At 45.1% G+C, this 17262-nt stretch overlaps 1 protein-coding gene across 1 annotated transcript in view; it reads left to right on the forward strand.

Moving 5' to 3' along the window:
• Ncoa2 (nuclear receptor coactivator 2) overlaps nucleotides 1–17262 on the forward strand; it is a gene marked incomplete in the record, with an annotated part of 273362 nt that overhangs the window by 220362 nt on the left and 35738 nt on the right. The window contains 6 exon segments of the mRNA XM_005392106.2: nucleotides 644–821; nucleotides 3741–3929; nucleotides 5693–5794; nucleotides 6636–6779; nucleotides 9831–9978; nucleotides 12291–13560. Coding sequence (XP_005392163.1) covers nucleotides 644–821; nucleotides 3741–3929; nucleotides 5693–5794; nucleotides 6636–6779; nucleotides 9831–9978; nucleotides 12291–13560 — 2031 coding nt within the window.

Raw genomic sequence — 17262 nt, forward strand, 5'->3', positions numbered from 1 at the left:
CAATATATAACTATTATGTTTACTTCCTGAAAAGACCTTAGATTCTTTGTCTCTTCCCTGAAGTAGATTGAAGTGATGTGTTATGGGAAGCACCCTCCCATTATATAGGTAATCTAGGAACTGTATCTCAATCCTATACACGTCAAACAATAAAGGACTGATGTTTCTTTATCATCTAATATCATCTGCAGCTTTAAAAGTAATAAAATTGAGGGTCTATTTTCCCTTGATTCATACTTTTAAACTGAAAACAAATGGCCACTGACCTCTTCCTCCCACGTATGACATGAAAAACTGTAGAACAAAATGTCTTATGTATTGGGTTGGTAGCCAACATGAAAGTTGTTTTTAACCCTGTGAGGTACACCAGTCTCCTTTTGAAAATACAGATAAACCCCAGGACGCTTTATTTGGCAGGAAGGGTCCCCTGATGTGTTAACAGTACTTGTCGTTTAAGTTGTGACAAGAAACCCTGCTCTAGCCTCTGTCCCGCTGAGATGGAGCAATCCCTACTTCCTGAGAGGCCTCTGTCCCATCCACCTGTGACCTAAGGGTTTGCCTTCGAGGGCTCACTCCCTCCTTAACAGCTGTGTGTAATTTTATGCTGTGTTCTTGCTAAAGCAGTTTCTATCTTTTCCTTTAGGCCCTGGACGGGTTCTTCTTTGTAGTGAACCTGGAAGGCAACGTGGTGTTTGTTTCAGAGAATGTGACACAGTATCTAAGGTATAACCAAGAAGAGCTGATGAACAAAAGTGTATATAGCATCCTGCATGTTGGGGACCACACTGAATTTGTCAAAAACCTGCTGCCAAAGTCTATAGGTAAATGATTGTCTGCTGGGCCTGCTCCTTCTCCCCACCCCATTCACACACATTGTCTCATTAGAGTGGATAAAACTGCATTATAAGCTGGGTATGGTGGCACATGCCTGTAATCCCAGCACTTGGGAGGCTGAGGCAGTCAGGACTACTGCAAATTCAGGGCCAGCCTGAACTACATAGAAAGACCCTGTTTCCCCAAGGGGCAGGGGGCTGCATTGTATCAGTTGGGAGCAAGAGACACTGGGTGGTTTTCTGCGAGGCTCTTGTGCTGAGTACTTAAGCTTAGAACTGGTCTTGAACGATCATTTTGATCATAAACTGCAGTTGAAGTATATGAAAAGTGTTCAGAAAAGTATCTGTTGCAGCTGTTTTCATGGATCTGTTTCTGTTGTTTTTTAAGAAGATAACAAACTGCCTCACCCATCCAGTGCCAGCTCAGATCTGTCCAGTCTTTTCTTCATAACAGAAAAATAGGAGGCTATGAGAAGCTGGAGACAGCTCCGTTTGAGTCCCACCTGTGAAGGTGTGGTGTCCATGTGCTCCACATTTGAGCGCTAAGAGCAGAGCAGCATAAAGAGGTTTCCCACGTGTCGGCCCTGCGGCCCCAAAGGGTGGCATTCGTGCCGGAGCCTGGAGGGGCTCTGACGCGCGCTGCCTCCTTGGCCCGTGCAGCCTGCCGCAGACTGCCGGCTTCCTCGCCTTGGGAGTTGCAGCTGGAAGTGTGTGATGACGGGGCCGCGTTCCAAAGCGGGTGACTCGCAGCGTGAGCCCACCTGAGCTGCTGCCTGAGAATACTGCTGTTCCCACTTACTCAGCGGTTCTTTTTTTAATATTCTCACTTAAACTGAGGGTGCTGAGAACATCTTCACAGATGAAAGAAGTGCGTGTTTTAATTCAGAATGAGGTCAGGTCCTAAGTTGTCAAGTATTTCTGTTCTTTTTCTTAAAATGATTTCTGTTACCAGCTCTAATTGTTAGCACTGTAAATAGGTGAAGGCCCTTTCCAAGTTGCATTGTGCTAGCTTCTCCTCGATAGGGTAACCCTTTCTTCAAAGAAATCGCAAAGGTAATGCAAGATGTGTGCATTCTGGTGTGGCTCCTTTATTATCTTCTCTAGTAAATGAATAAGAAAAGGGATGTCTTATTTAAAGCAATATTTTTAGATCTCTTCAGTAATTTCATGACTTCCTCAAAGGATCTATACTTATTAATTCACTTGTGTAAAGATTTTAAACTGTCAGCTGCCTTATTAACCTGAATAGGAACTACTTTTCTTTCTTCTTTGCTCTTTATAGTCTCCATTATGTACATAAGTTTTTACAAGGTGTTGATAGTGGAGTAAACTTTCTGAATGTCTGAGAGACACAGAAAGCCAGCTGTGGTGCCTTCTGCAGTTTGAAAGTATCTGTTACAGTTGGCTGGGTGTTCACTGCTCTTCTGTCTAGGGCTTCTTTCCGTTCTCATCCTCTGCAGCCTAATGGTCACGGGTTTAGCGCGGGGCTCCTGTGGCGCCTCCTGTCCTTTTCACTGTTCCCTGACTCGTAACTTTGGGGGTACATTTGCTTGTCTAAATGGGTTACTTTTTTTTCATCCTGTTTCATCGTCCCACCAGTCCCAGTATTTTTATATATGGAAGAGTAAAGAGAACAGCAAAAAGAAAGTTAAAACTGATTGTGAGCACAGCTCTTCTAGTAGCTTCCTTGAGGATCAGTTTCTCGTCTGGCTTAGAAGTACATTTTAGTACCCAGAATCAGTCATTCTTTCCTATCTTTCATTTTCTCTAAAGTATCTCAAAAAAATTGAGGTCTTTCATTTAGCTTAGTATCTTTTTTGCATGATATGTACATCTTTTAGTTTTGGTATCGGTAAGTAGAAGATGTGGGCTGGGCATGGTGGTACATGCCTGTACAGAATCCCAGTACTTGGGAGGCTGAGGCAGGGGGATCATTGTGAGTTCAAGGCCAACCTGGGTTACAAAGTGAATTCAAGACCAGTCTATACTGTATAGTGAGACTGTCTCAAAAAAAAAAAAAAAAAAAAAAAGTAGAAGGTGTATGAAGTAGTTTTTTACTTGAAATAAATGACAACACTGTGTCTTCCAGGGTTTTTCAGTTGTACTGAGGAAGTAAGTATACATGAACCAGTTAAGAAAGACTGCAGTGGAGTAACTCAGGAACAGCCAGGTTATAGAGCATACAGTATAATGTCTCTAAGACATTAGTAAAGAAACATCTGTAAGAGGAGGCAGTAGAGGTGCCTGAGTGTTCCTGCGGAGGCTCTCGGCCCTATAGTGCGAGTACCTTCGGAAGGAGAAAGAACACCAGCCTCTATTTTAGGTCAGGTTGCAGCAGGGACATATGTACCCGTGGGGACTGGGGTCGGGTACAGAGAGGCTTGAACTGGGGAATGTGAAAGCTCTGCTTAGACAGATGAAATGGGCTCGTGCGCTTGTGATTTAGATGTTGAAATGGGCTTTGTGCTCTGGACTACATTAAGTCCAAGTCCTTTAGAAGAATTTGAAGCACTTGACAGTTGGTGCCATTTACAGAGTTTTGAGTAGGGGGTCACACATCTAAAACTAGAATGCAATTAGATTGAGCTAAATTTCCAAGTCAAAGATAGAAAACCCCAAAATAGAAACTGGTATTCTAGTAACAAATAATCAAGGCGAGAACTTGAGGGAAGCAGTCTGGGAGAAGAGCAAGAGGTATAGAAAGACTTTTTGAAAATCTCAAGAATGTTCCCAAGTTGCTAAACTGTTAAGAATATTTTCCCCTCTAGATCATGAAAATATTTAGAAAAGTATAAAGCACTTTGTAAAAGTAAAGTAACCACATTTTTCTACGCCCTTTTCATAATTCAGCAGCAGGGAATCTGGTGTTGGTTTCCTTATAATACTGGATTACTTTTGCCTTGTTAGTGAACGGGGGATCTTGGTCCGGAGAGCCTCCCAGGCGGAACAGCCATACTTTCAACTGTCGGATGCTGGTAAAACCTTTACCCGAATCAGAAGAGGAAGGTCACGAGAACCAGGAAGCACATCAGAAATACGAAACTATGCAGTGCTTTGCTGTCTCTCAACCAAAGTCCATCAAAGAGGAAGGAGAAGGTGAGACCAGACCTAGGGCCTCGTACGTGTCTGTGTGTACTCCTGTGCGGCTTCTTGCACATGTGATTATCCTAAAACTGGTGATCACACACAGAAAGATTCAGAACCCATTTCTCTGTTCTTTTCAGTATTTGCTATTTTTTGTGATAAAATCAGTCTGAGTATATAGAAATGTGATGTCCAATAAAATTTGCTGGGGTTACAGAAGTGACCCATGTAGTATCCAGCACGGCATCCAGTGTGGAATGTCAATAGCGCCTCAAGGGGCTGAAGTTATGTCTACTAAATAGCTAGTGAGTGCTGTACCAGTGCAGCTCTAATAGTGATTAAATATTTAGGGGTCCCTGGGTCCCTTTGAATATGCAGTGCAAACCATGTGCCACAATCCTAGAAATTTTTGCACATAGGCACAAACAACATTTTTCATATACTTTTAAGTTTACTCATGCCTGCTGGTCCACAGTGCACTGTAGTAGAATGGTAATTAAGAGAAATGGAGGGGCTTCAAACTGTACAAGCTTACTAAACTATTCCCCAGAAAGATGTCCTGATTAGTGCCTCCACGAAAGCCGGTCCATACAGCCGAAGTCACTCTGTGTAGTGCAGGACAGCGTGGAAGAGGACGTTTTGCGTGCAAAGCAGAGGGAAAAGAGGTAGTGCTCACTAATGGAGAGGAACATCCTGGGCTTCGTCCTGGAAACACCAAGGTCGTGCATGCCAAGCCCTCGAGCCACCACTGAGCCACACCCCACCCGTAGTGAGGATTGCACTTTAATTTTTTTTTTTTTTTTTTTTTTGGTTTTTCTCCGGTACCGGGAACCGAACTCATGACCTTGCGCTTGCCAGGCAGGCGCTTTTGCCGCTGAGCTAAATCCCCAGCCCCGATTGCACTTTAATTTTGAAACACCAACTATTACTGGATATATTTCAAGAAAGTCCTCCAGTTTAAAGGGGAACGATCATAAATCAGTGACATAAGAAGATACGAAACGATGACTCTATTCATTTTAGCAGCCTTTCGTGTCTTTTTTAAGTTGAACATGCTGCGCAGTGTGCTCTGCATGTTACGGAGACGGATGAGACCTTCCCCGTCCTCCAGAAGTGAGCCCCAGTGCATACAGTCATCGACAGGGAGTAAAGAGCAAACCCCTAACAGTGGTGATGTGAGAAACTAACCGTGACCAAAATTCTAAACTGCAATGCAGCTGCTGTGGTGACACTGCATCTTGTAGGTGCTGTGGGATTTGTCCTCTCGATCTGGTCCGTACTCAGTTTATAGTCTTTGTTTTTAGTGTCACGTTGTTGGTGTAGAGCTACCTACATAGTTTGATAGACGCATTAGTTTTTCTGTATCGTATGAACCTAAAACTCAAGAAGAAAACCCCAACCAAACAATAGCATATTTTAGTTTTCATCATTTTTGTAGGGCACTGTAAGTTAAATTACTCAGCTACCTAGTAACGCAGATAGTTCTTTTCCTCGCTGGAGAGGTGGCCTCTGATGGTTGGCGCTCAGTGGAATGGATGCGCTTGCAGCACTGCATTGTGTGCTCTGCTCCCAGCCCATCCTGCACAGCACGCTGTCCCGCTGTCCAGCCGTCTCCCACTGTAGTTAGAGGGAGAATGAAGCCAGCAAGAAGCTGAGCAACATGCCGTCTTTCCTCATCTCCCTACCTGCTGACACACTGTGCAGTCAGAGAAGCTTAGATCTGTCTGAGTCACTGGAAAGGCCCAGCATGGTGAACGTAACTTGTTTGGTTTAAGACTTGCAGTCCTGCTTGATCTGTGTGGCGAGAAGAGTGCCCCTGAAGGAGAGACCATCCCTTCCCTCATCAGAAAGCTTCACCACTCGGCAGGACCTCCAAGGTAACTGTGGGGGGTGCGGTGAGAAGACCGGTAGAAGTGATTGCTGCTGGGGTGGAGGTGCTGAGGGGCTGCGGGACAGAGAGAGCGGGAGAGGCTTGTTTTCATCAGATGCCATTCTGGTTCCTGGCCTTGTCCTTGTCCTAAATGCAGCCAACCTCCCTGTCTGTGGGTTCCGCATCTGCGTGTCCAGCCAACCACAGATAAAGTATTCAGGAGGGAGAAATCCATAAGATCTTTTTCTTATCATCACTTCCTAAGTAACATAGTATAATACCTATTTGTATTGTATTAAGAAGTAATCTAATGGCCAGGCGTGGCGGCACACACCGGTAATCCCAGCACTTGGGAGGCTGAGGCAGGAGGATCATTGCGAGTTCGAGACCAGCCTGGGCTACAGAATGAGCTCAAGGCTGCTTAGTGAGACCTTGTCTCAAAGACAAAAAAATAAAAAATTTTTAAAAAGAAGTAATCTAGAGATGATTTGAAGTATACGGGAGAATGTGTGTAAGTTACGTGCAGATGCCGTTTTGTAGAAGGGACTTGACTGTCCCTGAGTTTGGGTGTCCACGGGGGAGGTGGGTTCCAGAGCCAAAGCCCACAGATACAGAGGTATGATTCTAAATAAATGTGTGCAGCCCGGCATGGTGGCGCACGCCTGTAATCCCAGTACTTAGGAGGCTGAGGTAGGAAGATGACTGCTGGTTTGAGGCCAGCCTGGGCTACATAGCGAAACCCTGTCTCAGAAAACCAAAAATCAGTAAGTAAAGGTACATGTTTTCAAATTGTGATTCTTTCTATAGAGAATAAAGGAGTAGGTGTAATACCTGCTGCTCTCTCATAGGCAAGATCACCTCTCTGGACACGAGTACCATGAGAGCAGCCATGAAACCTGGCTGGGAGGACCTGGTGAGAAGGTGCATTCAAAAGTTCCACGCACAGCACGAAGGGGAGTCTGTGTCGTACGCCAAGAGGCACCACCACGAAGGTGAGCTTTTCTTCAAGGGCATTTTGTAGGTAACTCTTTCCTGGGAGAGCGTTCTGTCCCACGGTGCTTCCAGAGCTCCCCTTGGAGACAGCGTGGCGGCTCTCTGTTCTGTGCTCACCCTTTGCCCTCACTGCTGCCATTGGAAGGAAGGGTACAGGAGACCTGTAGGTCAGAACAGCATGGTGAAGGAGGCAGAGCAGGATGATGGAGAAAGGGAGCGAGGAGGAAGCCATTGTCTGTTCCTATTTCTTCGCCATGTGTGACAGCGCAACAAGGCACTGTCTAAAGAAGTAGCATGCAGTCCATAAGAGAAGTCTGGAAATAGGAATAAATAAAATGTGTGAGCGCGAGCGAAGCCATGTGGAGCAAGCAGGAGCGTCCCCAGCCCTCCTTCGAGTGATTAATAGACTGCAGATGCTGCCAGAAATTGCAGAGGGGTGAGTGACTCATCTCGGGTCCTAGACTTGATAGGCAGCTGGAGCCGGCCCAGGCCTTGGAGTCCTCTTTTGGGACTCGTGCGTGTGGCCCCTGTCGAGGGCCTGGTCTTGCTGTGGCCTTGTCCCTTTGCATCATTTTGTTGGCCCTCACAGCCGCCTCCTGCCTTACTTGTGGACGAGGGCGTTGAGGCAGGGAAAGCGGCCGGCTGTCCGGCGGTCCGCGTCGGCTCGGGACGGCCCTTGGCCCGCCCTGGTGGTCACTCTTACTGAGTGGCTCCCAAAAGTCTCTGCACAGAGGCACTTTTTCTAAGTGTATTGTGGGTTTCTTTTAAAGAAGTCTGACCCAAGAAGAACTGCTTTGGCGTTGTAAGCGCTTGGTGGGGAGGGAGGTGCTTTCCTTCTCCGTGCCCTGACGTGTGCGTTTGGTCAGCGTGGGCCCCGCGGTGTGAGCGAGGCGCGGCGGAGCAGTGCCCTGCGTCACCAGGGCACTGAAGATGGAGCTGTGGTTTGTCGTCCGTTCAGTGTGCATTTGTGACCTTGGCATTTCGCCAGTAGGGTTTGTACGTTTAAACTTTATGCTCTTCAGATCACTTAGAGAAGGGCACAGATCACAATAAATGAGCACTTTCTCCCTTCTTTCTCCTCATCTCTTTTTCATCCTTATTTCTTAAAAATTAAGCACATTATCGAACAATTCATTACGTAAGTTGGAAAGAGTAAGAGGAAATACAGATACTGTGTTTAACAGGAATCATCCTACCACTTCACTGTGTCTGGCTTGAAATAAATAACAACAGAAACTAAGAAACTGCGTAAGCCAGCATGTTCGGTGTTCCTGGGGCGTGCATCTCGTTCCTTACGGATGGGTTTGCACAGATGTACGAGACACCGTGCAGGGTTTAAGCAGATGAGACGGCTGAAAGGAAACCCATATAGACATTCGTACTTGCCAAATAGGTGATGCTGGGGATGACCGTTCACGGTGAATGAAGTCTCTGAAAGGCTTCACAAATGGGTGGCTTGCTAGGTGGCTCGGTGCTTAGCAGAGATACTGAATGGAGACCAGCAGAAATGGGAAACCTTAGGGGTCATGCCAAGGTCAGACAAAATTTGGAAATCATAAGCCCCTGGGAATGTGCATCCTATTATAAAAATTGTGTTTACATTGCCTTTTAGGTACACACTTGTCCAAAGCAAGACACACATGGATACAGTAATTCATTTCCAGTGCTTACTGCCATTTCACAGTAACTTCATGCAACAGTTGATGGTAGAAAGTAATACCCAAGTCCAGTACCTGATTGAAACTCCTGGGCCAAGGGTATAGCTCAGTGGCTTAAGTGCTTGCCTGGCAAGCCTGAGGTCATGAGTTCGATTTCCGGTACCCCCCCCAAAAAAAAGATGAAACTCCTGAGGGGAGTCATTCAACAGATTGTTCAAAATGAAATTTTACCAAGAAACTGGAATTTATGTTCTCTCTTTCCCCGCAGCCCCACCCCCACCTCTACGTTTGTGACACTTGTGGCACGGTGAACGTGCTTGACGTTGAGCTTTGAGGCTAACTATTCAGCCCACAAAATTTGTTCTGAGGATAATGTAGGAGAAACACGGTAGTCCTTTTAAAATGGTTTAAGAGACAACTAAATTACATGGCTATTTTTTCCCAATTGAAATACTCTTTTACGCAGTACTAGGCAGTTACAAAATACCATTGGTTGACAAAATAAATCCCAAGATTTTTTAGAGAAATTACCCAGATGGGAACGTGTGTGCCTGTAACCCCAGCACTGAGAAGGTTGAAGCAGGAGAATTACTATGATTTTGAGGCCAATCTGAACAATGTAGCAAAACCCAGTCTCAAAACAAAATAAAAAAGACCCAAAAAAAGACATTTTAGAGAAATTACATTAAACTAATTGGTTTGTTACTGTATATTGTATTTTGTTCATTGTCTCAAAAATGGAAGTGTCTGACCTTTATGTAAAAGTTAAAATAAACCAATGATACATTAGTAAAATGTGTATTTTATTGTTACAGTTTTGCTTAGCCTTTTTTTCTCTGGAAAGACTATCCTGATTGTTTTTTACTTAGCGTTGTCATAGCCATGGGAAAATAATACTTCTTACAGAGTGAGAAACAATGAAGCAAAGGAGTGTGAGAGGGTGGGTGGGACAGTGCTACTCGAGAAGAATATTCAGAGAGCACATTCAGTATCGTAGATGTTATCTTAATGTTTTTACTGTAAGGGAAATCAAAAGCAAGCTGTACTCTTTAGAGATACTGTTTATATGGTATATTTTATATCATTGAAAATCTTACTTTCACCTGATGTTTTAACCATTTACGTGGTTTTGCCCCAGTACTTAAGTGTTCAGAGCACAATTAGAGCCAAGCTGTTATTCTTTTCTGTAACAAAAGTAATTCTTAAATGCGTGGATATTTTGAGTGAAAAGCAAATGTGCTTTTATAATGCTTTACTGTCATGAAGTTGTAATTTTTTGTAACATGCTGGTAGAAAAATACCATGAAACTTAGTTACTCAGGTTTATTGCTGTTATTATGCCCCAGTCAGATTTCTTTTTCCCTAAACACACATTGCTCCGTTTGCCTGCAGTGCTGAGACAAGGACTGGCGTTCAGTCAGATCTATCGCTTCTCCTTGTCCGACGGCACTCTCGTTGCTGCGCAGACGAAGAGCAAACTGATCCGTTCTCAGACTACTAATGAGCCTCAGCTTGTGATATCGTTACATATGCTTCACAGGTAATGCCATCTCTTTTTTTAATAGTATAAAAGTTGTTTACTGGTGTTTCTGCTGTAAAGCTCTCGTATGTCTCAAAATGAAAAAGCAGTTATGTTTGTGACAGTGATCAGAGACCGCAGTGCAGACATTTAACGTTTGGTTGACGAATTTCAGTATAACAGATTATGACTTTGTATTTATTGCATAGCTATGATCTGAAGCAGAACTAAAGACAGGCACACACTTATGTTAATATACCCTTCTTCACAATAACTGGGTTAGGTGGATCTATAGGAAGGAGGGAAACTGTCAAGTACCTTTTCATGGCCAGGCGTGGTGGCGCACGCCTGTAATCCCACCACTCGGGAGGCTGAGGCAGGAGGATCATTGTGAGTTTGAGAACTGCCTGGGCTACAAAGTGAGCTCAAGGCCCGCCTGAACGGCATAGCAAGACCCTGTCTCAAAAAGACAAAAAAAAATAAAAATAAAATATCTTTTCATAAATGAGCTAGAAAAAGATGTATATTGACAGATGTTGGATTTGAACATTTTTGTACTGCTGTGGATTCAAATGTGAAATTCCCATAATTATATCAGTACATTAACATTTAAATATATCTTCATATATAGAAAAAAATATATGCACATAATCGACTAATTACACAGGGGAAATTTAAAACATACCATCAAGTTGAATAAATTTTACCAAAAAACGCCAACTCTTAAGAACTAATTTTCCAGTCCCGAGTTGAGAGAAAATGAATGTTACAAAAGCAACAAACTATCCTACAGCTTTGCAGATTTGTTAGGCATTTCTGTTATCAGTCCTGGTAGTATAAAGTATAACATTAAATTGAGGTGAGCGATTGGTTAAAAACCAGCTAATGACACTGGCAGGTTAGGGCTATCCTGAGTCTTAGCCTCAACACTAGGGAGTTTTACAATCTGGCTGGAAGAACACAGCACTCACACTGACGTCGCTCCAGTATGGTCACCCCTTATGCTGAAACGGACCCACTCCCGGTGGCAGCACAAGCAGGACAGGAACACTGCAGCCAGTGGCACAGTTTCTGATCTTGTGTGTTTAAATCTAAAACCGGCACATACGTACACATAGAATGTTTGAGTTTTGTTTCTGAGTTTAAGTTAGCTTCAGATATTAGACTTTAAATTGAAGGGTGATAAACATTTTTATAATAAAGGAAAGAAAAGTGTTGGCTTAAATGTCAAAAACTGTATTTAAGAGCATACATTAAAGAAAATGATTAAATTTCAAGTTACGTAAGTATTTATGTATATGTGCAATGAAACTTTATGAGGTACAATCAGAAAGTAAATAAAGTTGCTCTGGTTGAAGAGCCCCCTTCTCAATTATTTATTATGTAGGGGAAAAAATCAGGCAGCCCTCTTTGCCAGCTGTTAATAAATCTGCCTTCAAAGTGAAACAGTTTGAAAGTGATTACGGATGTGGCAGATTGCACCCACCTAGCTGAAAGCTAATAGTTTGTCAGTTTGTGAAACCTGTTTTGTTTGGATTTGTGAGCATGTTTAGTAACTCACAAGTGATTGCCGAGCTGAAAATGGAAGTTCTGAGGCTTGGGAAATCATCATCTCTGACGGCCCGCTTTTAGTGCCTCAGTTAGGGAGCAGGGTGGAGTTATCCAGGACTGAGGGGGTAAAATCACAAAGGTCACTCCAAAGCTCCCTCCTGTGCCGGCTCTGAGCTCTGACTTTGGGAGGTGGGAAGGTGAGTGCAAATTTGTTAGACAAGGTGGACTAATTCCAAACGATTTCAACAACTCCTTTAGCTCTAGAACCTGCATTGCCCGTAATAGTTAGGGGCAAGTTTTCCTCGCTACATTTGCAGTCCATCTTGAACCCAGGTGATGTATAGCAGAGCTCTCGAAGCCTGCAGACGTGTCTGTTGTCAGGAATTGTAATTTTCTAGCAAATATTTGAAGACAGCTGTAGTTGTTTGGATCATTTCTTTGACAGTATAAGCTGTGTTACTCATGAGAAAGATACGTCTGTAATTGGAACCCCTCTAATGTCCTGTCTCCTAACTGCAGGTTCAATATGGTAGCAGTCAGTTATCCATACCCCCTCCGTAAAACCACAGACATCCTAATGAGTTGCCTCAAAAACATCCCTCTTAGTCCAAAACTATGCGTGTTCAGTCTTGTCCGTAACTGCAGATGGCTTTGTCCCAGTGTTGTCTGTCCTCTAAATGCAGTCTGTGCTTGCAAAGAGGCCATCTCAGTTTTCAAAATTAATAACAACTTGTGAAGTATTTTCCTTTTATCTTACATTTCTTTCTTTCCTCGTTATACAGAGAGCAGAGTGCATGTGTAGTGAATCCGGATCTGACTGGACAAGCAGTGGGGAAGCCGTTGAACCCAATTAGCGCTAGCAGCCCGGCCCATCAGGCCCTGTGCAGTGGGAACCCGGGTCAGGACGTGGCCCTCAGTAGCAATATAAATTTTCCCGTAAATGGCCCAAAGGAACAAATGGGCATGCCCATGGGCAGGTTCGGTGGTTCTGGGGGAATGAACCATGTGTCAGGCATGCAAGCAGCCACTCCTCAGGGTAGTAACTATGCACTCAAAATGAACAGTCCCTCGCAGAGCAGCCCTGGCATGAATCCAGGGCAGCCCAGCTCCATGCTTTCACCAAGGCATCGCATGAGCCCCGGAGTGGCTGGCAGTCCTCGCATCCCACCCAGTCAGTTTTCTCCTGCAGGAAGCTTGCATTCCCCCGTGGGAGTCTGCAGCAGCACAGGAAATAGCCATAGTTATACCAACAGTTCCCTCAATGCACTTCAGGCCCTCAGTGAGGGGCACGGAGTCTCATTAGGGTCATCGTTGGCTTCACCGGACCTAAAAATGGGCAATTTGCAAAACTCCCCGGTTAATATAAATCCTCCCCCACTCAGCAAGATGGGGAGCTTGGACTCCAAAGAATGTTTCGGACTTTATGGGGAGCCATCGGAAAATACAACTGGACCGGCGGAGAGCAGCTGCCATCCCGGAGAGCAGAAAGAGACAAACGATTCCAGTGCGCCCCAGGCAGCGGGCGGGGAGAGAGCCGAGGCGCAGAGCAGGTTGCACGACAGCAAAGGGCAGACCAAGCTGCTGCAGCTGCTGACCACCAGGGCTGACCAGACGGAGCCCTCCCCCATACCCAGCTCACTGTCGGACGCTAGCAAGGACGCCGCAGGGAGTTTGCCCGGCGCGGGGTCCACCCATGGGACCTCACTCAAGGAGAAGCATAAAATTTTGCACAGACTCTTGCAGGACAGCAGTTCCCCTGTGGACTTAGCCAAGCTAACAGCAGAAGCCACAGGCAAAGAACTAAGTCAGGAGTCCAGCACCACAGCTCCTGGCTCAGAAGTGACTATTAAACAGGAGCCAGTGAGCCCTAAGAAGAAAGAGAATGCACTACTTCGCTACTTGCTGGATAAAGATGATACTAAAGATATTGGTTTACCAGAAGTAACCCCCAAACTTGAGCGCCTGGACAGTAAGCCAGACCCTGCCAGTAACACAAAGCTATTAGCTATGAAGACGGAGAAGGAGGAGATGAGCTTCGAGCCCAGTGACCAGGTGAGTTTCCTGATGTCTCCTCCTTGGAACCCCACTGTGTCCCCCAGGGATTCTCTCCACAGGACTTTTGGAGGCCTCAAGTGATTTGATAGAAATCTCCTCTATGGTCTTTACCTTGAGACAGTTAATTCGCATCAAATCTGTTTCAAACAGTTCCCCACAAAAAGTGACGCTCTAACGTGGGTATCAGGCTTTGCCATTCGGCCTGCTGTGCCAGTGCAGAGGCGTTGTGGACCCTGAACAAATGAATGTAGCTGTGCTCCGGGGAAACTTCATCTCTGGATGCTGAAGCACATGCTTTTCATGGAGCACAAAACAGTCTTCTTTTCTGAAACCACTACAGAAAGGTAGAGGCAGGATGGAGCCCATGGGCTGCGGTCTGCCGTAGTCTGCTGACCCCTAATTGGAGATAATCACGTCCTCAGCACTGGATTTTGTCAGAACAAACTCGTTCAGTTATCCCTTCTTTACTTTTCTCTGTGTATGAGCAGATTCAGCTGCTTTTTAACCCAGTCATTCTGCCTCGCTTTCTCCTCCACCAGCCCCCCAGTGCTGGCGCAGGGGCGCAGCCTTTAACCCCAGCTGCTCGGGAGCACCCCATGTTCACAGCCAATCCGTACCATTTGGCGACCCTGTCTTAAAATTAAAAAATCAAAAGTCCTGAGGATGCAGTTCAGTATAAGGCCTGGGATTCAGTCCCCAACACCGCTAAAAACACTTCAGAGGAAATGGAGAGGATAGGTAGCGGCTGATTGAGTGTTACTGTATTTCAGTCATCATCTATAAACTCAGAAATAAAATAGCAAGTTACATGCTGGGCGTGGGGTGCACGCCTGAAACCACAGCACCTGGAAAGCTGAGGCAGAAGGACTGGCAAGTGAGAGGCCAGCCTGGGTTATATAGGGAGTTCGAGATCAGCTTGGACTGTGTAGGGAGACCCTGTTCCCAAAATACAGTTATATTATCTGTTGTAGTTGTCTGAAAAATGAATGCCCTGAAAAAAATTCACAAACACAAGGTAATGTTCAAAACCATTTTTTAATTGACAAGCAAAAGTTACATATTTATGGTAAACAACATGGTGTTGTAAAATATGTATATGTTGTGGGATGGCTAAATCAAGCTGATTAATATGCATTGCCTCACAGTCGGATCTTTTTTGTAGAGTAAGTGCTTAAAATCTACTCCTAGCGATTATGAAGTGTGTTATTGACTGTCACACATGTTGTACAATACGGTTCTGAAATTCATTCATGCTGACCGAAATTCCGCAGTCTTTCCAACTTCTCTTCAACCTCTTTTCCTCAGTTATTCTTGACAGTGTCCAAGGTGATAAAACCGTGGTAGGAAAAAGAAACCCTTTGTATTTTTCTTTCTTTAGAAAGGGGCAGGTGTGACAGCCACGAAGGTTCGGGGTCAGCGTTTACAAGGAAGTGACATGGTGGTGGACCAAGGCCTCACCCTGCTCGGGTCTCTAGACTCGCCCTGCCCCCAGGCCTGTTCTGGGCCGCGATTGGTTAAAAAGTGAAAAAGCTGCAAGGCCCTCCCTACTTAATGCCTCTGGAGTTTGCCCTTGCAGCATGCGGTGGTGATGGGCATTTCATGTGTCCCCACCTTTGGGGGAGCGGATAGGACAGAGAGAGCTGCACCTGCATACCGTCCGGGGAGCTCTGCTGAGGCGGCAGTAGGCGTCGGCCTCAGGCCCTGTAGGGATTGCAGGGTCATCCAGAGCGCGGAGGCTGCCGCCTGCCTTTCCAGTCAGGCTTGCAGGTTCTCCGCACTCAGCTCCCACACTTGCACTGCCCCCTCCCCTCCTGGAGTGAATCCAGGGTCTGCACACTGAGCTGCATGCCCAGCCCTGTTTACTTTTTATTCTGAGACAAGGTCTCCCTTAACTGCCTAGGCCAGGCTCAAACTTTCAGCCTTCCTACCCTAGCCTCCCAGAGTGCTGAGGTGTTAGGCAGGGGCTACCACACCTGGGTTCCTGTCTTTCACTTTGATGTCTTAACAGCTGCCACCATTTCTGAGAACACATAGAACTGTTCAGAGCCCAATTGCGAAAACATCATTGGTGGTTCATCCTTAAACTTGGATGTTCCTGCCAGGTCTGCAGCAGCTGTTCTGTGTTGCATTGAAATCATGAGTTGGGGGAGCAGGATCTCGGCAGAAACGGAGCAGTAGTGTCCTCTGTAAAGTGAGATGTGGGCCGTATTGACAGCTGTCCTGACACCCTGGAGGGCAGGACAGTGACTCGTGTGAGCCACCTTAGCGTCGTGCCTAACGTGGCCAGCTCTCTCTCCGTGAACAGAACGTGCTCCCATTTCAGGCTTGCAACCTAAGGACTTAGAGGGTCACAGAGCAGCCCGCTGTTGAGCATTTCCTTTTTGTTTATTTTGTGAGACCAGATCTCACTACGTAGTTCCCGCTGGCCTTGAATGCACTAGGCTGACCTCAAACTCACGACAATCCTCCTGCCTCAGCCTCCCAAGTGCTGGGATGACAGGCATGTGCCACCATACCCCACTTGGCATTTCTGTATTTATGTATAATTGCTCTAACTTCAGACAAGAAGAAATGAGTTTAAAGAAAGACCTTGAGTCATTTGCAGTTTCTAGTTATTCTTTAGGAAGAACAGTTTCTAATCAAAATTGTCTCACCTCTGAAACATAAAGCCTAGAATATAATCAATACAGATCTATTATTTAGGGTAGATCAAAAAGCAGGGTAGCCAAGTATGGTGGTGCAAACCTGTAATCCCAGCACTTGGAAGCTGAGGCAGGCATATCTCTGGGAGTTTGAGTCCAGCCTGGCCTAATTAGGGAGTTCAAGGACACCCGGGACTACATAGTGAGACTTTGTCTCAAAAAATAGTGTACACAAGTGTGTCTCACACAGACACATATACAGTGCACATTTTTTTTTTTAATGAAATCCAGTCTCTGGTCTCACCCTCCCTTCTCTCTCTCTTAAAAACCCCACCAAAAATACGGCTTCACAGAGCAATTTTAACATCAAAAACGTTGCAGTTTGAAAAGTTACCACAGGAAGTATGCATCACCTAAATTTAGATCAAAGTTAGATTGAGAAAAAAGTGATTCTTTCATTCCTGTTCTCCTTCGTGATTCCAAACACCAATGAACTGAACCTTCTGTCACCTGCTGCACACATTTGTGGAAGACCTCATCTCCAGGACATACAGTAAGTTATTTAGTGAGATAAAACAGCCAGAACTGCATTTAGCTGTCTTGTTACTTCGATTCAGAAAAAACCATTAACTGAGCGTGTGTTTAATCTATTACTAACTTATTAGGGGCAGGAAGTGCTTCAATGGTGCTACAGTACCTAAAATAGTATTTTTTACTGGGTAGAGCATTTAAACAAGATTTTTTTTATGGCATTTCCTAGCCAACAGGAAACAGAAAAAGTGACAGAAAAATTTCTAGTATGTTTACTGATTTAAGACATACACTTCTTTACACAATGGAGGAAGGTTCATACCTAACCAAGTGTACTCTCAACATTCTTCCTGGTGGTACCGAGACACTTACACAGGTTTGGAAATAATGTGAAAAGCATTCCTTCTTAGTGTTGGACACCATTAAAAGGGTAAACTCTATTTCAAGCTGGTAGAAGCTGGCTGTGGTGGCACATACTTACAGTCCCAGCACTCCAGGAGACTGAGGCAGGAAAATCACCAAAACT

Source organism: Chinchilla lanigera, unplaced genomic scaffold, assembly GCF_000276665.1.
Source record: "Chinchilla lanigera isolate Chin_1 unplaced genomic scaffold, ChiLan1.0 scaffold00043, whole genome shotgun sequence".
NCBI lineage: Eukaryota > Metazoa > Chordata > Mammalia > Rodentia > Chinchillidae > Chinchilla > Chinchilla lanigera.